The sequence below is a fragment of the Danio aesculapii genome, chromosome 6, assembly GCF_903798145.1.
Source record: "Danio aesculapii chromosome 6, fDanAes4.1, whole genome shotgun sequence".
NCBI lineage: Eukaryota > Metazoa > Chordata > Actinopteri > Cypriniformes > Danionidae > Danio > Danio aesculapii.
This window is the reverse complement of record NC_079440.1, coordinates 33,199,120-33,221,338: the sequence shown is the minus strand read 5'-3', so window position 1 is coordinate 33,221,338 and position 22,219 is coordinate 33,199,120. Positions and strand designations below refer to the sequence as shown.

The 22,219-nt window shown below is 39.9% G+C and overlaps 1 protein-coding gene across 4 annotated transcripts in view; it reads left to right on the top strand.

Annotated features, from left to right (window-relative positions):
- pde4ba (phosphodiesterase 4B, cAMP-specific a) overlaps positions 1-22,219 on the top strand; it is a 303,391-nt gene that overhangs the window by 219,049 nt on the left and 62,123 nt on the right. For all 4 annotated transcript variants that reach the window (XM_056460025.1, XM_056460026.1, XM_056460027.1 and 1 more), the window contains 4 exons: positions 1,940-2,134; positions 9,076-9,112; positions 9,206-9,276; positions 17,110-17,159. In XM_056460025.1, the coding sequence (XP_056316000.1) occupies positions 1,940-2,134; positions 9,076-9,112; positions 9,206-9,276; positions 17,110-17,159 (353 nt within the window). The remainder of the gene's footprint in view (positions 1-1,939; positions 2,135-9,075; positions 9,113-9,205; positions 9,277-17,109; positions 17,160-22,219) is intronic.

Below are 22,219 nucleotides of genomic sequence, written 5' to 3'. Positions count from 1 at the left end.
AGGTGGATCAGGACTGACTTGTTTTTGGCTTAGAATGAAAAGTCTTCAGTAAGAGAGAAGTCATGGATGAATTCATTTAAATAATATTTCATGCATTTTAAAAATAAAGCTTCTTCGTATGCATCTATAGTAAGAAGTTTTAACATCCATGGAATGTTTTTTTTTCAACAAATAGGTGAACTTTTTGGTGACACTTTCTACGAAGCCTGAGTTCATAATGAATACCATTTATAATTATTAATAATCAAGCATAACAATTAAATAAATGAATTGATAAAGACACAACCTATATTGCATCATTCATTTTCCTTCGGCTTAGTCCCTTATTTATCAGGGGTCATCACAGCGGAATGAACCGCCAACTATTCCCGCATATGTTTTATGCAGCGAAACCCCTTCCAGCTGCAATCCAGAACTGAGAAACACCCATGCACACTCAGATTAACACACACTATGGCCAATTTAGTTCATCCAATTCACTTTTGCCGCATGCGTTTGGACTGTGGGGGAAACTCGAGCACCCGGAGAAATATGCCCTCGCCACACAGAAATGCCAACTGATCCAGCTGGGACTTGAATAGGGATGCAATGATTATAGATTTTGATTGTATGGTTATAGTCTGAGGAATAATCACGGTTATCACGATTATTATGCATTCATTAATTTTAAAATGCCACTAGTTTAGAAAATCACATGAAGCTTCTTATATTTTAAAGTGTTATTTATTGCTGCTCAGTAACCAATTAATACAGCACAAAATAATAATAAAAAACAAACAATAGTCCATTTCTCTTTGGACTTGAAATTAAGTGAAAAAAGTTTTTGACTTGAGTAATAATTTTACACTGAAAATAAATGACAGAACAATAATGAATATATAATGAAGAAAAAATAAGAAAATAAGAATAAAAAATAGTATTTGTCTAATGTAAATCTAAGCTACATATTAGCTAAGTATTTCCCTTTTAAAGTGAACAAATCTAGTCAAAGGCTGCTGAATCTGTCTGAAAGGCACTTTTGATCAACTATATTATAAACTTGTTTAGTATTTTCATTTTATTAATTTTTTCTCTTTGGGGTAGAAGAGCAGGAAGTCCAATCCAGTCCAGTCAGTCCAGTTCTTGTCAGGTGACTCGCAGTGCCCTCGCGCCATTCTTTCAACTAGGTTCACCTGGAAAGCGTGAGTGCCCCTGTCGCTTGCGCACTGTGTGCACATTCCTGCCAATATGCACATGCAAGCCGCGCGGCTCAATTGGAAATAACAAACTTGCATGTACAAAAGATGGGATATGTGAAGGCTTCAGCCATAGTTAAAATCAGCCTTTAATCCAGTGTGCGTTCGTATTTTAACTCCGGACTTTAAACTAGCGCACAGTTGGCATAACTTTGTTTATTTGCAGTATTTTTGTTCAGTGCTGAAACGCTGTGTTGAGGCGACTTTACGATTAATTACCCATGACGAATTAATACACGGTTAATAGTGAAATCGGTTAATCGTGCATTCCTAAACTTGAACCTTGCTGTTAGGTGACAGTGCTAACACAGAGCCACCTATACTGCATTATAATAATTATAACAATAACAATTAACTTCTACATTTATAATAGCACTATTAATAATTATAAGTGATTTAGGTATTTATTTTTTAAATGCATGCTCTTAACACATAAGTATTAATGTGTCAGAATAACTGATTTATGAATATTAATGTTCGTCATGATTGTATTTATAAAGATTGTCTGCCACTGTTATTCTTGATTGTAAAGATTTTTTTTTTCTTCACAATTCATTTAGAAAAGAAAATGGTTCTGTTGGTTCCCCCTTTGGTAGCTTTATGTAGTATATGTTAGATTGATAACAGTGCAAAAAGCTTTCACGAAACTATAATGTGTCTCATGTATGCTAATATGAATATATCTGTTTTTGTGTCATTTGCAGTTTCGATGTGGAAAATGGCCCGTCTGCAAGCTGTAGTCCTTTGGACCCCCAGGCCTCACCGGGATCTGGCCTGGTTCTGCACACAAACTTTCCCGGCCACAACCAGCGGAGAGAGTCCTTCCTCTACCGCTCAGACAGCGACTATGACCTCTCACCAAAGTCAATGTCCCGAAATTCATCTGTCGCCTCAGAACTGTGAGTATGAATGTTCTATTTGTTAAATTAATGAATATCTTCCTTTCGTTTAGCATTGAAAACAATATCTTAAACCGCTCTAAATCTGCTTGCTGGTCTCAGTTTATCTTCCAGCCTGGACTGGTGTGCAGGTTGTGGGAATTTGTTGGCAGGTCAGGATGACAGCTCAGTTAAACCTTCTTCAAACAGCTAAAACCAGCATGTTTATTTTGTGCTGTTAGAAAGAGAAACAGATTATTGGTTCTCATGTCGCTTGAACTGATGCGGCTACAGCCATCGGTCATGCCACGTTGAAGAGTGTCAAAACCATGATAATAGTTTGTAATTTATGATAATGAATAGAACTACTTTTGTTTTATAATTCAGCAAAGTACAGAACTACAAATAATGTTTGGAGAAGTTTACAGATTAGCAGAAAACAGCATATGCCAAAAAGCAAAGCAAGTGGACGAGATTTAAGAATCCATATCAATACTGAATAAAAGTGATAAATCAGTATGATTAAATCCAACATTGCTGTTCACTCAGCTGACATTAACTGTTGTAATTAATCCATGTTGTGTGCATGAAAGACACTGACACAGTCAAAACCTGCCAGTGGAAATGGAAACAGAAATTATGCTGAGATAAGTAATGTTTATTATTTCTAATTAAATAGAATATGTATTATACATATTACACGTATACATTTGTGGTCACTGGGGCTGTTTACACCTGGTCACTTTATGCATTTTGGTAACACTTTATAATAACTACACACTATGACTATGACACACTTTGACAGTCTATCTTTATGACAAAAACAGATTGAGTTTAGATTTTGTTTCATTTAGCTTATATAACAGTATTTGCAGAATGTTGTGCGCTTGTGATGATGTTTTACTGGAAAACAAGTTAATTAGAAAGCCTCCTGTAGCATACTATATTAAATCCAGCTGCTAGCTCTCTGCAACTCTCACATGGTCGTCCACTGAAGCTAAGCAGGGCTACACCTGGTCAGTACCTGGATTGAAGACCCCATGGGAAAGCTAAGTTGATGCCAGAAGTGGTTTAGTGAGACCAGCAGGGGGTGCTCAACCTGTAGTCTGTGTGGGTCCTAACATATTGATGAGGACCCTATACTCTTTCGGATGAGATGTTAAACTGAGGTCGATAAAAATCCCAGGACGTCCTTCGAAAAAGAGTAGGGGTTAAACCCCGGTGTCCTTTCCAAATTTGGTCACTGGCCTCTGTCCATCATGGCCTCCTGACCATTCCCATATCATAATTGGCCTTAATCATTATTATTATAACCTTTTTTACCAGGAAAGACACATCTCTTTTACAAGAGCATCTTTTACAAATGTAATTCTGTAGATATGATGGGAGTCAACCCAGTATAGATTTGTAAACAAGGATATGCCAATGCTTCAGCCTACGAATGGACAAAGCAGACCAACCTACCCTAGTATACAGCATACAACGATGAGTAAGGGATTCATCACTTTGTCTCCTCTCCACCAATCAGCTGGTGTGTGGTGTGCCGTCGCTTCATCCAGGTGGATACTGCACACTGGTGGTGGACGAGGAGATTCTTCCCACAAATGTGTAAAGCATCTTGAGTGTCCAGAAAAGCGCTATAAAAATGTAAGGTATTATTATTATTATTATTATTATTATTATTATTATTAGCATTAGCATTAGCATTAGCATTAGCATTACTAGTATTATTACAATAAATATTAGTATTATTATTAAATCTTTTGTTGGCTGAATAAGATATGTAGCTTACATTTCTGTAAAAAATAATAAGTGAAATAAATTCAGTATATCTGATGCTTTAGTCGAGGTAACCTAGTTAAATTTGCATATAGCTTGGAATTTGAAGATTTGATTTCTATTCGTTTAGCAGAGACACATTCATGTGGTCAAATGTATATGGAACTGTTTTCACAAATCCGATAGCTGTCCGATCAGAGAAAAACTGAGAATATTGACCACGTTTAAACAGGCCCATTTTGTAATTTGTAAACACTCATTTCCTTCACACACTCATTGTTGCATATAGTGATTTTAGGAGTTTATTCACTGTGGGATCCTTGCTCATCTGTTGATGAAAACATGAGGAGTGTCTGTGTGCGCTGAATATTTGTTCTGTTATGCGGAGGAATTCATTATTTGTTTTAAAGCCATTATTTGTGTCTTTTTAAATACGGTGTCCGGCCTCAGGCACAACTCTAGCCTACAGTCTCAAATATACTTTGTGATTAAACTATGATAACAGTGTGCGTTTAATGACTTCATCTGTTGACATGATGCTGGTGCATTGAAGAGCTCATGCAAATCCCTATCGCTATGATCAGAGGCTTTCTTAAAGGGATACCTCACCCAAAAATGATTTTTTTTTGATGAACACAAAAGAAGATATTTTGAAAAATGTTGGAAACCAGTAAACAGTTACTTTTATAGCAGGAAAAAATAGATATACAATTGAAGTCTTATTAGCCCACCCCCACCCCCATATATTTTTTATATTTCCCAAATGATGTTTACCAGAGCAAGAAATTTTCACAGTATGTCTGATAATATTTCTTTCTTCTGGAAAAAGTCTTATTTGTTTTATTTCGGCTAGAATAAAAGCAGCTTTCAGTTTTTTAAAAACCATTTTAGGGTCAAAATTATTAGCCCCTTTAAGCTGTATTTGTTTTCGATAGTCTACAGAACAAACCATCGTTATACAATAACTTGCCTAATTACTCTAACCTGCCTAGTTAACCTAGTTAAGCCTTTAAATGTCACTTTAAGCTGTATAGAAGTGTCTTGAAAAATATCTTGCAAAATGTTATTTACTGTCATCATGGCAAAGATAAAAGAAATCAGTTATTAGAAATGAGTTATTAAAACTATTATGTTTAGAAATGTGTTGAAAAAAAATCTTCCCTCCGTTAAACAGAAATTGGGGAAAAAATAAACAGGGGGCAAATAATTCTGACTTCAACTGCAATATGTAAGTCAATGGCTAATGGTTACCAACATTATGCAATTTATTTATACAATATCCATGTTCAACAGAAGAAAGAATCCTAAACGGGTTCAGAACAAACAGAAGATGAGTATGCTAAATAATGACTAGATTAGACTAAATAATAATTAGATTTTTGGGTGAGCTTTGCCTTTAAGTGCAGTTTTCTGCTGTTATATTTATCATATTTAATTAAATTAAATGTTACTCTCAGCAGTGTGACTCTGTCTGGACGTTTCTTAAAGGTTTCTTAAAGTTTTTCACCCAAAAACAAAAATTTTGTCATCATTTACTCATTCCCCACTTGTTCAAAACCTTAAGTTCCTTTCATCAGTTGAACAGTGAATGTACTGAAGAATGCTGAAAAAAGACAACTATTTGTTGTGTGTATTTGTAACTACATTGGTTCTTAGTGTCTGCTTTTTTGTAATATTCTTTAAAACATGTTGTTTTGTGTTCAACAGAAGGGAATTAATAAAAGTTTCCCACTTAAGTAAGTGGTGAGGATTGAGGAAGTTTTAGTTTCCAAGTAAAGAATTAACTACTGTAAAACTCACGGTCAATCTCTTTCGTTTTGGGCTTTTTTTTAACGATCTAAACGAGATCTTAAAGCACCAAGGACATGTCCGAATCCACTTTTGCTATTTTAAGGATGGAAAAAAATGGTTTGTGCATCAGCGCATGGTCTAAAAGGGTTGTCCTTATTCTCTTAATGAGTTATGGGTGTATTTTGAGCAAAACGTGCATTTAACCATTCAGAGTCCATCTCCCATTATTGCCTTTAAGATTCAGTTGCATCGCAGCATGGCACACTTGCTATTTACATGGTAGACTTTGCAAGTGGAAAAACTGAATGCTTTACTAGCTAGAACACAGTCAAAGTACTTCTACCCAAAGAGAAAGACCATCTACAAAACAAGCCAGCCTCTTACTTTTGATCGTGGAGTAAGGAAACGGTGGTGGACACACTCCACTAAGGACATCCATTACATAGCCTATTTAATTTCATATTTTATTTTGTTTAGTGCAAAGATTTGTTTCAAAACTTTTTCAATATGTAGTTCTAGTTTCCAGCAAATGACTAAATGAACAATAACCTAATCCTAAGACATGTTCTATTCCTATGCCTCTTTTGGTGGTGCATACTTCTCTAAATCCCAACAGGTGGACAAATCTAAACAAAGAATTATTAAAACAAATTTAAATATGCATATGATAAATACTACTACTACTAAGAATAATAATGCAAATTGTCATGAATGAACTACAACAGAGGGTGGCGCGGTGGGTCAGTTGGCATTTCTGTGTGGAGTTTGCATGTTCTCCCCGTGTTCGTGTGAGTTTCCTCGGGGTGCTACGGTTTCCCCCACAAGTCCAAAGACATGTGCTTTAGGGAAATTGGGTAAGCTAAATTGGCTGTAGTGTATGAGTGTTTCCCAGTGATGGGTTGCAGATGAAAGGGCATCTGCTGTGGAAAACGTGTTGGCAGTTCATTCCGCTGTGGCGATCGTCGGATTAATAAAGGGACTGAGCTGAAAAGAAAAGGAATGAATGAATGAATCAAAGCCCCCTGAGGTAAAGATGAAATGGGTGGAGGTAGTGGTTTTTATATTTGTTATATTTCACAAACTTGAGGAATTTGTCACTGGCTGCAGTTCACATAACAACCAGCCGTGTCACTTATACTAAGGGTTTCCGAATTCTACAAAAAGATCCTTAAAGGGATAGTTCACCCAAAAATAAAATCACTCATTTTTCCCTTCGCTTGTTCCAAACCTGATTGAGTTTCTTTCTTCTGTTGAACACAAAAGAATTGCTTCCAACCTTCTTCAAAATGTATTCATTTTGTATTTAAAATAACCCTTTGACTGCCGCTCTACCAAACGTTTGACCATGTTTTTATTGTTTTAAATAATGACAGTTAAAGTCATTAAAAGAAGCATTGTTGGTTTACAAAAAAATCAAACATAGTCCTGTTGCACTGCTACACTTGATTTTGTTTTTATGTAAAAATGAGAATGTTATGTTAAATGAGAATCTGAAATATTGTTTATGTTTTTAAATAAATTGGTCTTACACTTTATATTTTCAGATTTTCATAGTATATGCATTAATTCTGGTACTTTAACCATAAACCGACATATCAACCATTTGGTAGAGGTTGATATTTCAAAATTATGGGATGTGTTGGAAAAATAATCCAATGAGTGTATTAACTATTCACCTTTATTTGTATAGCGCTTTTACAATGTAGATTGTGTCAAAGCAGCTTCACATAAAATATCATAGTAAATTGGAACAGTGTAGTTCAGTTTGTAGTGTTTAAGTTCAGTTCAGTTTAGCTCAGTTCAGTGTGGTTTAATAATCACTACTGAGAGTCCAAACACTGAAGAGCAAATCCAACGATGCGCAGCTCTATAGATCCCGAACCATGCAAGCCAGTGGCGACAGCGGAGAGGGAAAAAAAACTTCACTAAATGGCGGAAGTGAAGAAAAAAAACCTTGAGAGAAACCAGGCTCAGTTGGGCATGATCATTTTAATTTCTCCGCTGGCCAAACGTCTTGTGCAGAGCTGCAGTCTCAGTGGCGGAGGCAGATAGCTGGTCTGTCTGTGGAGCGTCATTAGGAGTTAAGAAAACCAATCCAATTTTTTTTTTTCTTGGTGGGGTAGTTAAAGAGATAAAAAAGGCACTCAAAGAGGTATGGATCAAGTATAGGGAGAGTAAATTGTGAGTAAATGGTTATTTTTGGTTAAAGAACTTATATAGTTGTAAACTGTTATTGTACATTTGACAAATTATTATTGAATCACCTTCACCAGTTTGCTAATACTAGGAATCCACTTTGAACAAACTTGCATCTGAAGCTAAACCATCCAGCAGCTGGTAATCTGAGAACTTTAAAGTTGTTTAATATGCCTGTTTCTTTCTTTCTTTCTTTCTTTTTTTTCAGCGCTAGTATTTATAATATCAAACATTTCTGCAGTGTAAAGGTGGAGGAAGGGCTGATTAGTGCAGTTGATTTAAGCATAGCTCATGGCAGTGAGATTTGCATGCCTGGACGTATCTCAATAAAGGCCTTATTTCCCGACTCTCCTGACTGGAGTTATATAAGAACGCATTTTCCACAAACTTCCAAATATCTGTTGAACCCCGGCATTGGTGCCATTGAGGGTCCTGCAACTGAAAGAAACCTCATTTGATAATGAGTCTGATTGGTTATTTGTGTTTTCTTTGTAGTTTAATTGAAATTTAAAATTACCCTGACAGGCAAATAGTTAAAGTTAAAGTAAGTATCTGCGCACAACTCACTTTTATATATAGTAAACCAACTAGATAGTTAAAAAAATAGAAGTAGGACAAGAATGAAACCAGACAAATGGGAATTTGCTATAACAGTTATTAGCTGTTTAACATTCCTGTAGTCTGCACGGCATTGTAAGTGATGTCAGCGGAAAAGGAAAATCATTCCAGACAAAAGAGCAAGTTTTCTTTCTTTGGAAAAACCTTCACCAGTGAATCAACCGTAATAATACAAGGAACATCCATTACAGGAGCAGTTCACCCCAGAAATGAAAATTACTCTCAAGTAATTCAAAACGTAGTAGATTTTTAAAAAACTTTTGAATATTGATAATTTGAAGAATGATGGTGACCAAAAAGTAGATAATGCCCATTGATTTCCATATAGTAAATGAAAGTAAATGGGGACCAACAATGGTTTAGTTTCCCATGTTCTTCAAAATATCTTCTTTTGTGTTCAGACTCATACAGTTTGGAATAAGTGGTGGGTGAGTACAGTAAATGATGACAGAATTTTCGTTTTTGGGTGAACAATCCTTTTAAGGTTGTAAATATAGTGGATTCTGAGCTGAAATAATAGTGTTTGCTTTGTTTGTGTATCAGCTGCTTAAGATGTTGTCTTTTCTTTTTGATTGCAGGCATGGGGATGACCTGATAGTCACACCTTTTGCTCAGGTAAACACACTGGTGTCTCGTTTCTTTAAGTATTGCATTTTCATTGGATGTCTTATGTTTTACTTCAAAGTTTTGTGTTATTCCTTTTTCCAGGTTCTAGCAAGCCTTCGAAGTGTCAGAAACAACTTTACCGTCTTGACAAATGTTCAGTGCACATCTAACAAGTGAGTAATATTAGCTATTACATTATCTACATAACTTTTACACACTAAAAATAAATAATTTTCTGTCTCCAAGTTCTATTTTTTATAGAAAAATTTAAGATTTTCATTAATGAAAAACAATTGCTGATAAAAATTCCAGACATACAGTATTGTTCAACTATACAACTTTTAGGGACAAAGTTTCACAGGTGGTTTTATGTGATAAACTTTCTAATAATAATATGTTTCAACTTTATTTTATATTTAAATCTAAATATAAAATGGTTTAACCTGTGGAAAACCACCTTTAGTCTTGTACCTTCTCTGACAACATAAAGCCTCTAAACTATAACTTTCAGATGGCACGTAAATGCAAGGAAACCAAAAAGAGGTATGACGCAAGAACCCACAAAATACCGTTAACATGTGGCTAACTCCACCAGCAGGATTTGCGTCAGCAGCACACACCAAATAAGTGTTTGGAACTGTGGTACTAAAACAACTATTTTGTCTTTAAAGCTAAAATAACACACTTTATTGTTTATTTATAATTAAAGTGCAGCAGTGTGTGTTTCAAATCTCTTTTTTAAATCTTACAGAAATCTGATCCCGTAGAGTTATTTTTAACTAACTAACTAACTAACTAACTAACTAACTAACTAACTAACTAACTAACTAACTAACTAACTAACTAACTAACAACTGTTTCACTATTAAGTTTTAGGTATTGTTTATAATAGTCTGTCTTCTTAATTGATTTTTTAATTATGTATTAATTAAATAATGATATAAAATAAATTAATAATGTTATTTATTTAGCCAGTTGTGAGTTGTTGTTTTTTTTGTTTTTTTTGTTTTTTGCAAGTGCAAAAAGAGACCTCCAAACCTTTTTTGATTGATTTTATTTCTTATTTATAGTTATGAATTCAAGTAAAACATATTTTTGCTTTATTCTATTAACTACTGTGTGGAGAGGTAAGCATGATCGAACACCCAATGAGGGGGGAGAGCAGGCTTGGAGCCCGGCGGCTAATCAGCAGGCCAATCAGAAATAATAAATAACACCTGTTTATTCTAGTGATTGGGCCGGAGAGACAACCTTCTTAAGGAGAACAGAAGGAGCAGCCGAGAGAAGAGGGAGAGAGCACACACACACGCACACTACGGGTGTTGTGCACTCATTTAAAAAAATAAAACTATACTGCTTACCTGAATCGCCGACCCTGTCTTCTTCTTCCCCTAATATCGAACTTTGCTACAGTGGTGCCGAAACCCGGGAAGAAGAAGAAACCCTGCTGCCAGAATGGTTACTCCGTCTACCAGTCCATGTGCGGAAGTCATCCAGGCGCTCGCGGCCCTCCACCAACAACAACACCATGCGCTGGGGGAGCTGAGAAAAAATCTGGAAAGACGCTTCCAAGTCCTCGTAGAGGCCCAGCGGGAGGACCGCGAGCTAATCCGGAGTCTGCTGGTCCAGGAGATCCGGCCCGCTCCGACATCTGCCGCCCACCCTCCCATCTCGCTACAGAAGATGGCACCGGAGGACGACCCGGAAGTGTTCCTGGACCTCTTCGAGAGGTTGGCGGAGGCGTGTGGCTGGCCGCGGGCCGAGTGGCCGGTAAGAGTCATCCCCCTGCTGTCAGGCGAAGCCCAAATGGCCGTGCAGCAGCTACCGGCCCAGAATCTCCTGGAGTACGCTCACCTGAAGCGAGCCGTTCTCCAGCGGGCCGGCCGCAATCCGGAAGAGCAGCGTCAGCTCTTCCGCTCCATGGAGCTGACTGCCAGTGGCCGGCCCTTCGTGTTCGCTCAGCAGCTCCGTGACGCCTGCCGCAGATGGCTGGTGAAGGATGGCCGGACCACCGACCAGCTGGTGGATGCCGTGGTGCTGGAGCAATTCATCACCCGCCTCCCCTCCCGAACATCGGAGTGGGTCCAGTGCCACCGGCCAGAGGATCTGGAGACGGCCATCCGGCTGGCGGAGGATCACCTGGTGGCGAGGGCCAGGGTCGGCGAAATAACCTCTCTCTCTTCTCCCCCTCTCCCTCTCTCTCCTCCTGTTCCCAGGCCCAGACTGCGGGGACCGCCCACTCCAGCACCCAGATGGCGGTGCACAGAGGCGGACCTGCCGAACGTCCCAAGGGGGGCGGGTCCATATCCGGACGGCGGGGTGGAGCAACGACCCCTGGCGGTTCCCCAGACAGCGCCAGGTCTCTCTCCGGTTCAATCGGTTGGTCTTGCTGGCCCTGGGGGTATAGTGAGAAGGGCTGGGCCGATGCATGGGCGCCGCGGGGGCGAGAATAGCACACCAAAAATCTGCTCCATGAAGGAGGTGAGTGCGCTGATTCGGGTCCCCGCCACGCCAATCGTCGCCCCCGGTCGCGACGGGCTATACCGGATACCAGTGAGTATAAAAGGGGGTACATATCAAGCTTTGGTGGATTCGGGGTGCAACCAAACCTCCATCCACCAAAGCCTGCTTCAAGACCCGGCATTGGATACGAGCCGCACAGTAAGGGTAAGGTGTGTGCACGGGGATGTAATTCACTACCCGCTAACGGCGATAGACATTCAATTCCGGGGTAAAAAGCATAGCGTTGAGGTAGCAGTTAACCCGCACCTCAAACACCCGCTAATTCTGGGAACCAATTGGCCTGGATTTAATAGATTATTAGGGGTCTTATGTGAGGGTGTGTCTTGGAAGAAGAGATCGCCGGGTAGGGGGTGTGTCGCTCAGCTGGGGGAATCCCAAGCGGTGACGTCACGCGTTGTCTCAGGGGAAGGGCTGGGAATTTCCCGGTGTAAAGACTTTCCCCTGGAACAGTCGCGTGACGACACGCTGAGACATGCACTCGAAAGAGTGCAGGTGATAGATGGGGAAAACCTCCAGCCTGACCGGCCCCTCTCCTATCCATATTTTTCGATCATTAATGACAGGGTGTATCGAGTGACCCAAGACGCTCAGACAGAAGAAGATACTACCCAATTATTAGTACCAAAAAGCCGTCGGGAAATGGTTTTCCAGGCGGCTCATGCTAATCCTATGGCTGGACATTTAGGTCAGGCGGCCACATTAAATCGCCTCATGACCCGATTCTTTTGGCCGGGCATTCACGGGGATGTCAGCAAATGGTGCGCTGCGTGCCGTGAATGTCAGCTGGTAAATCCACCGGCCACCCCAAAAGCGCCTTTGCGCCCGTTACCAATTATGGAGATGCCCTTCGAGAGAATTGGTATGGATCTCATCGGGCCATTAGAGCGATCCGCACGCGGGCACCGGTTTGCACTAGTCCTAGTGGATTATGCAACCCGCTACCCGGAAGCAGTAGCGCTCCGTAACATCTCAGCAAAAAGTGTTGCGGAAGCTCTGTTTCGTATAATCTCCCGAGTGGGAATCCCCAAGGAGATTCTCACTGATCAAGGCACCGCGTTCATGTCACGCACCATGCGCGAACTTTATGGATTATTGGGCATTAAATCCATTCGCACCAGCGTCTATCACCCACAAACAGACGGGCTGGTGGAAAGGTTTAATCGCACGCTTAAATCAATGATCCGTAAATTCGTTCACGAGGACGCGAAAAATTGGGATAAGTGGTTAGAGCCCTTGTTATTTGCTGTGCGGGAGGTTCCCCAAGCCTCCACGGGGTTTTCCCCCTTCGAGCTTCTCTATGGCAGACAGCCCAGAGGGGTTTTGGATGTCATTAGAGAGGCTTGGGAGGACGAGCCTTCTAAGAGTAAAAATGAAATTCAGTATATTCTGGACCTTAGAGCAAAACTCCACACACTGGGGCGGCTCTCTACGGAGAATTTGCTTAAGGCTCAGGATGACCAACGCCGGCGATATGACAAGGGCACTAAACTACGTAAATTTGCACAGGGAGATAAAGTCCTTGTACTATTACCCACTTCCAGCTCTAAATTACTCGCCAAGTGGCAAGGGCCGTTCGTGGTCACACGACGAGTCGGTGATCTCGATTACGAGGTGGTTCGTTCGGACAGGGCTGGTTCACGTCAGATTTATCACATTAATCTGCTGAAGCAGTGGAGGGAGCCGGAGGAAGTGGCGCTGGCTACGCTTGTTACTAACGAGGATGACCTGGGGCCAGAGAGCCCCGGCCGGGGACGGCCGGGCGCTCTGGTCACCGGAGGGGATCATCTCTCAGCGAGCCAGCTCCTCGATATCCGGCACCTCCAACGTGAATTCTCTGATGTGTTCTCACCCCTGCCCGGTCGTACTAACCTGATTCAGCACCATATCGAGACCGAACCGGGCGTGGTCGTTAGGACCCGGCCGTATCGCCTACCTGAACACAAGAAAAAAGTGATTCAGGAAGAATTGAGTAATATGTTGAAAATGGGAGTAGTAGAAGAGTCCCACAGCGACTGGGCCAGCCCGATTGTCTTGGTACCCAAGACTGACGGCTCGGTCCGGTTCTGTGTGGATTATCGCAAGGTAAATGCGGTGTCAAAATTCGACGCCTATCCAATGCCGCGTATTGACGAGTTGCTCGACCGGTTAGGTGCTGCTCGATTTTACTCGACTTTGGATTTAACGAAGGGCTATTGGCAGATCCCCTTGACTCCAATATCCCGCGAAAAAACGGCTTTCACAACGCCGTTTGGATTACACCAATTCGTGACACTTCCGTTCGGGCTGTTCGGGGCACCGGCAACGTTTCAGCGTCTGATGGATAAAATACTCGGCCCTCACGTGGCATATGCCGCTGCTTATTTAGATGACATCATCATTTACAGTAATGACTGGCAGCGGCATATGCAACACCTGAGGGCGGTATTGTCGGCGCTGAGACGGGCCGGGCTCACGGCTAACCCACGGAAGTGCGCAATTGGGCGAGTGGAAGTAAGGTATCTGGGCTTCCACTTAGGCCACGGGCAGGTGCAGCCCCAAATTGATAAGACTGCAGCTATTGCCACCTGTCCGAGACCTAAGACCAAGAAGGAGGTGAGACAGTTTTTGGGGCTGGCGGGATACTATAGGCGTTTTGTCCCTAATTATTCGGCCCTCGTCAGCTCATTGACTGATCTCACTAAAAAGGAGGGACCAGATACCGTCCAATGGTCGGAGCAGTGTCAACAGGCCTTCTCAAAGGTAAAATCTATACTTTGCGGGGGGCCACTATTGCACGCTCCTGATTTTGCTCTCCCCTTTCTGTTACAGACGGATGCATCCGATCGGGGTCTGGGGGCGGTTCTCTCCCAGGAGGTGGCAGGAGTGGAACGGCCGGTGCTGTACATTAGCCGAAAACTCAGTAAGAGTGAGGCTAAGTACAGCACCATAGAGAAGGAGTGCCTGGCGATCAGGTGGGCCGTTCTCACTCTTCGCTATTACCTCCTGGGCAGGGAATTCGTCCTCTGTTCAGATCATGCTCCTCTCCAGTGGCTTCACCGCATGAAGGATACCAACGCGCGGATCACCCGTTGGTATCTAGCGTTACAGCCTTTTAAATTCAAGGTGGTCCACAGGCCGGGGGCGCAAATGGCTGTGGCCGACTTCCTCTCCAGGGCGGGGGGGGGGGAGGGCTGCAGGCCGGACGGCTCCCCGGCCTGAGGCGGGCGGTGGGGGTATGTGGAGAGGTAAGCATGATCGAACACCCAATGAGGGGGGAGAGCAGGCTTGGAGCCCGGCGGCTAATCAGCAGGCCAATCAGAAATAATAAATAACACCTGTTTATTCTAGTGATTGGGCCGGAGAGACAACCTTCTTAAGGAGAACAGAAGGAGCAGCCGAGAGAAGAGGGAGAGAGCACACACACACGCACACTACGGGTGTTGTGCACTCATTTAAAAAAATAAAACTATACTGCTTACCTGAATCGCCGACCCTGTCTTCTTCTTCCCCTAATATCGAACTTTGCTACATACTGAATTCCTCCACATTTATTATTATCAGTTTGGGGTGGGCATAAAATAATTAAATTGTTTTAGAGAACACAGACAATACCAATGTTTTATAAAATTACCCTGATTTTCCATCACAAAGTGAGCATTTGTTGATTCTTATTTATGTTCTAAATGGCAGTAGTTTTATTTGAAATTTAAAAGACATTTTATAAAAACCTTCACAGAATAAAATTATTATTTTCAAGTGCTCTCTTTATTTTTTCCATAGCTGTACCTAGTTTTTTATTATAATGTTTCTTAATAATGTTTAACAGTTAAAATAGTTTAACATAGTATGTTTAATTGTTCGAATAAATATATATCCTTTAATTTGTGCATACAAGTTTTGATCACTGTGTTATTTGTAAGACCAACCACAAGAGGGCAGTCTTTACAACCATTTGTTTTAATGACTCGACCACCCACGTTCACTGACATTTTACCAGAACCATTTTCCACTTAACATGTCACCAGTTTTTCAAGATTTCAAATCTCAGCCAAAAATCACTTGCTTACGGTGAGGATTTTCCAGATGCCTCTAAATTCTGTTTTTCTGCCTGAGCAATGAAGGTAAATGGAGGGGGAGGGGGGGTTACTCATTGTTATTAAAGGAAGAATTATTTCCCACTTCCAAATAACCAAGGATCTGCGTCAGGGCAATTATACCGCACTGTTAGAGGCTTTTGTTAAGCACTTCGCTTGTCTGTCCAAGAGCAATGCAGTTCAGAAGAAATTGAAAGGAAATTCTGTGGAAGTATGTGCGTAAAAAAAGCAGTGAACACCCTGTGATGCCTTCGCAAAAGAGCCAGAGCTTCTTTCCTTTTTTAAATGTATTTTTAAATTATTATGTTGTTTGCTTTGCCCTGATGCATCCTGTATGATTATAAATGAAGTAATTAAATTACATAAGAATGTTTATAATGCACACACAGAAGTGCTTGAATAGCAGGGAATCTTAGCTTATGTCACAACAGTCTGTTTGCATTCATCAGCATTTTTCAATAGTCTTTCAACCTTGCAGGAGGTCCCCTGTGTCCAACCAGCCCTCGTTTAGGATGCACAAATTGTACCAATGATAATTGTGGGGTTTTTAGGATGCACAAATGAGCACTGCTCTCCATAGGCTGCCTTTTCGTGAGACAGTTTATCCCATTTTCTTAAGATAACTTTAGGTCTGTTTTGATTCTGCTATTATACTGACACACAGGTGTTAGTAGCTCCGCCCTCTTTTGTAAAAAAAAAACACAATCTCATCTAAATTTAAAGCAACAGTCACCAAAACACCACAATTTGGATCAAAGCCTAAAAAAAACAGCGAACAACCTGTGATAACTCTGCAAACAGTCCATTTGTCTTTAGCCTTTTTTTAAACATTCATTTATTCATTTTCATTTGGCTTAGTCTCTATTTCAGAGGTCACCACAGCAAAGTGAACCGCCAACCATTCCAGCATATGTTTTGTGCATCAGATGCCCTTCCATCCACAACCCAGTATTGGGAAACACCCATACACACTCATTCACACACATACACTTCGGTCAATTTAGCTTATTCAATTCACCTATACCACATGTGTTTGGACTGCGTGGGAAACTAGAGCACCCAGAGGAAACCCATGCAATCACGGGCAGATCATGCAAACTCCACATAGAAATGCCAACTGATCCAGCGGGCACTCGAACCAGTGACCTTCTTGCTATGAGGTGACAGTGCTAACCACTGCGCCATGGTGCTGTCCTTTAATATAAATTTATAATTATTATGTTGTTTGCTTTGCCCTGATGCATCCTATACTATTATAAATGAAGTTATTAAATTACATAAGAGTGTTTATAATACACACACAGAAGTGCTTGAATGGCAGGGTATTTCAGCTTACTGTACTGTATGTCATCACGGTGTGTTTGCATTCATCAGCATTTTTCAGTTATCTTTCAACTTTTCCTCTTGCAGGAGGTCCCCTGTGTCAAACCAGCCCTCCATCACCAGAGTGTGCCTGCCTGGTAAGTCCTAGAACGTCACGTATGCATAAATGTGCACTGTGTTTAAATGTGTTTAAAAATAAATTAATTTAAATTATTATTTAGTGACTAGTAGAACTGATATGTCAGACTCGGTTTCTCTCATCGTAATATTACTTTAATGGGTTTTGGCTTAAAATTGTCCCGAACTGAACTCCAACTTTTAAACGATTGGCTGAATTAGTCCAGTCAACATTAGGAATTCTGAATGTTTACAGGATTTGAAAATAACCCTTCATTTAATGCTTTTAGGAATATTCTTGCTGACCTAATATAATTTGTCTTCCTCCAAAGTTTAAACTTAAACTCCAAAGTCCAAACAGAAATGTTTGTTCGGATATTCTTGCTTATTTTATTAATTGCTGATTTTCAGTTGTCTATTTTCACATTAAAAACAAGTAAGTCTAAAATGAGTGCAGAATGTTAAATATTGGAAGTGTTAAATAATTTTTTACACTGGAGGATGACAATAACGAAAAGTATTAAAGTAGACTTATACAAAAATTACTTTTATAATGGTTTTAAACACAGTTGTGTGGCAACAGTGTGTGAATAAAGCCAGCCTCTAATGGAAAAAATGCATTAACTTTATATTTTTATTATCAAACTTCATAACAACAGTCTGCAGAAACACTTTGAGTGACATTCTCCCTATGTACATGTCATCAGATGGGGAAAGCCCCGCCCATTAGTGATGATCTCTCATTAATCATAGTTATGCAGTCATCCGCCATTGAAGTTTTGGTCTGCTGAAGATAATGTCAGCAAGAATTTTATAATCCACAAATGAACACTGTAGTCGCCAAGGGCTGCCTTCTTCTGAGCCACTTCTTTTGGCTCAGTGGCATTTTCACAAAGATAACTTTAGTCCTAGTTTGAATCTGCCATTATGCTGACACACGGGCATTTGTAGCATCGCTTTAGTTAAATTTAATGCAACAGGCACCAAAACGCTCCAATTTGACTTTATTTGTGTGGTATTTTGAGCTGAAACATCACATACACAATCAATGGACATCTGAGATGTATTTTGAATGTTTTAAAAAGGAAAATAATAGGTCCCCTTTAAGTCTTATATTTGTTCTAATTCTATGAGATCAGAAAAGTCTATACATCACAACAATAATGCATTTTAATCTCAAAGTTATAATTTACTACAAGGCACCATATTGGCTGAATTACTTTCAGAATAGTTTTTACATGTCAAATAACGCTCATTAAAATGTTAGACAAGAATTAGTAGACTTACAATACCTGCAAACAGGGCTTGACGTTCACTTTTTTTATCACCATCCACTGTGGCTAGGAGTTTTCCAATGTTACTAGCCACTTTGCATTTCACTAGCCACAATTTAGTTGTTGGGAAAATACATTTTATATGCATACTGTAATTTTGACTTTGGCATGCTAAAATTACTTGATTTTGTGTCATGTCCACATACCTCCTCATTAATTTAACTTTTTGTGTTGTGTATAAGCTGCTCAATTGGCATGAACAAATGGGTTGTGGTTTCATGATGTTGCATAGCAATTAGTTTTTAACTCAACATTAAGGATTTACCTAATTTTTTTTCTGGCCACACCAAAAATAAATAAAGAAATAGCTAAAAATTTCTTAGCTACAAATTTTAGCTCATTAAAAAAAATTAAAACAAGCTAAATATAGAGGTATACTTGCACTTTTAATTAATCAAAACCCTTTTAAAAATAAATAAATAAATAAAATAAATAAAAGATATGTATATATTACTATTTGGCATGTTTTTTTTTAATTATGCACAGTAGTCTGTCCAGGCTAAAGGTCCCAGACCACCAGTTAACTATACATAAATGTGAAGTTAGCCTCCTATTAAAGCAATGTTATTGTAAAGGATGATAATTAAACCATAAAAAAAAACTGTAAACAAAAGAAAGCAGGTGTAAAACATACCATGTGCGATAATAAAAGTATGATCACATGCACACAGTTAACATTAGGCCCATTAATAATCTGTTCTCGTGTGCATCACATCACCCATGCACACAAGACTAAAGCCCTCGTCAGTGAGTGAAAAGAAGCCTGCATCTCACCGTGCGCGTGATCATCCTCTCATTCGGTATTCACCTGTTCGCGCGAACCGTTATTTTAACAGTTAGTTGTGCTCCTTCTCGATGAACTACAATTTAAAATTGTTTTCAACCAGCCAAAGTGGCTAGTGGGGGCGGCTCTCTAACACGTCACAGCTAAAATGTTCCCCTGTTTAGCAGGATGGCGGGTGTTAATGTCAAGCCCTGCCTGCAAAGATGCATATCGTCAATAGAATGTCTGTTAGTACACTCAAAATCAAAAGTTTACTCACACTTTTATGACTTTATTTTTTCTGTTAAACACAAAAGAAGATATTCTGAACAGTGTTGTTAGCCGGTAACCATTGACATCCATTGTAGGACAAACTAATTACATGAAAGTCAGTGGTTACTGATTTCCAATAGTATTTTTTTTCAAAATATCTTCTTTTGTGTTTTACAGAAGTAAAGGTTTTGAACTAATGAAGGATGTGTGAATGGTCACAATTTTTATTTTTGGGTGAACTTTCCCTCTAAAAAACCATCCAGTAAGTGTAAGGAGGTATTAACCCATCCACTAGACCAGTGGTCACCAAATGTGTTCCTGGAGGGCCGGTGTCCTGCAGATTTTAGCTCCAACCCTAATCAAACACACCTGAATGAGCTAATCATAGTGTTACTAGGTATTCTTGAAACATCCAGGCAGGTGTGTTGAGGCAAGTTGGAGCTAAACCCTGCAGGGACACCGGTCCTCCAGGACCGAGATTGGTGACCCCTGCACTAGACAGTCTACAAATACTCTAAATAACTGCTAGTTGACATGTATTTAAATCTATAATAGAGTCAACAGAATACCTAAAAGCGACCATCAAAATAAAATGTTACTGGTATTTCCCAATCTTTCAGACTAACGTAAAAAATGTGAAAGTGTGAATGTGTGTGCACTGTAAAAAATGCTGGATTCCACACAATTGATTTGTATTGAGGCAACATGAAGAAATGAATTTAACTTATTGCTTTTTTACAAATGTAGGTGAATTGAACATAAAACAGTGGAGTTTCCCCCCCAAAAAAAACAAGAATTGGGTTTTAGCTCATTTTAAATTAGTTTGAACAAACAGCAGACATCAGTTTTTGAGTGTGTATATGAGTTAAACACGTGTCTTGTGGTGTGTCAGTGTATTTTTAATGATAGAAAGACCTCTTGCAATGCTACGTGACTGCTCACGTCGCTGCCCTCTCGAATCTCTCATCATCACTCATCTCCACCGCAGCTACTTCTGATTGCCCCCTTAGTGTTGAAATGTTTAATAGACTCGCGTACTCGCACGTTGAAGTACGGTGCCCATATTAGTGGCTGTTTTGTCTAGTCTCAGAGAATGTGTTAGGCCATAGGAAAAGGCCATGGCTGCTTACGTGTTGGTCTCTCACATGAATGCACACCTGCCAAACACACAAGCACAAGGAACAACCGGCTCGCTTCAGCTGAAGGCTTTGTGTAACGGGTGGGAAAATTCCTCATAGTTCACTCTCCGTCCTTGAGGATGGCTCTCAGTGTGATATCAGAGAACACGCCAGACAGAGATTTCAGAAAAACTGTAATCTATGCTAACTAAACAGAGCAAGGCCATCCGCTGGAGCCTGCATTATACAGCCCAGACTGTTTTCCTAGAACGGTCAAGAAAACCTTGGCAGAGTGAGGTCATTTCTGAAGGATAAGAAGAGAGAGATTGTTCACGTTTAATCGAGGGCTTGAAGAAAGGCTTCATAAAAAGGCATCTTTAGCAGATTTTGATAATTTACTGGATTTGTAAAGTACAACCTTGTATATCAATTCAAATAGTTAAATGTCTAGTAAATCTCATAGTAAACTTCATTTTGTGTAAAAAAAGACCTCTGCCAGCTCTGGTGTTTTAGCAATGTTTTGATGACCAATTCATATTTATGACTTGGTCTCTTCGTTAAGACACAAAATATATGTTCGCTAAAAAGAAAACCATTTTCATAACAAAATAGCTTCTTATTAAAATGTATTTGATATCCTTTGGGCGACACTATGGCTCAGTGGTTAGCACTGTTGCTTCACAGCAAGAAGGTTGCAGGTTCGAGTCCCGGCTGGACCAGTTTGCATGTTCTCCCAGTGTCCTTGTGGGTTTCCTCAGGGTGCTCCGGTTTCTCCAACAGTCCCAAGACTTGCGATATAAGTGAATTGGATGAACTAAATTGGTTGTAGTGTATTAGTGTGTGTGTGTGTGTGTGTGTGTGTGTATGTGTGTGTGAATGAGTGTGTATGGGTCTTTCCCAGTGCTGGGTTGTGGCTGAAATGGCATTCACTGCTCAAAACGTATGCGGGAAAAATTGGCAGTTCATTCTGCTGTGGTTACCTCTGATGAATAATCTGCTTTGGAAATAAGCAAGTATCAATTCTCATTATTAACTAGTGGCTTATTAACCTCCTAGCCAGCGGTTAAATAAAAAATAATTTAACCAAATTATTCAGTAAACTGTTACTGTTTTAGATTGGGATGGTCATTTTTGAGAAAATGCCTCTGACGGTGAGGGAGAGAAGGACACCGATATAGGCTCGAAAAACTTTTTACAGAAATCTCATTTTGCATGTTATCTTCATCAAATTTGAAATATAAACTCATGAAACACTTGGCTTTCATGGTATATTTTTAGGACATTGCATTAATGCTTTCCTGTGTTTGTATATGGAAAAACAAATATTGAACACAATACAATTTTTTTATTCTCATGACTTTATAATTTATTACTCTTTATAATTTTGAGCATGAAACTTCTCCTTTCACAGTAAAGCCCTAAGTCCAAAGCCCAATATCTTTCCAACGATACCCAATTTGTGTTTGTAGCTTACTGGAGTCAAGAACTGTTACTATTTAAAGTTAGGTAGGTGTAAATCCTCAAAAGTGAGTGCTGGCTATTAACTGCCTATTATTAAGATATTGGCTGTTTATAAAGCTTATTCTACATTA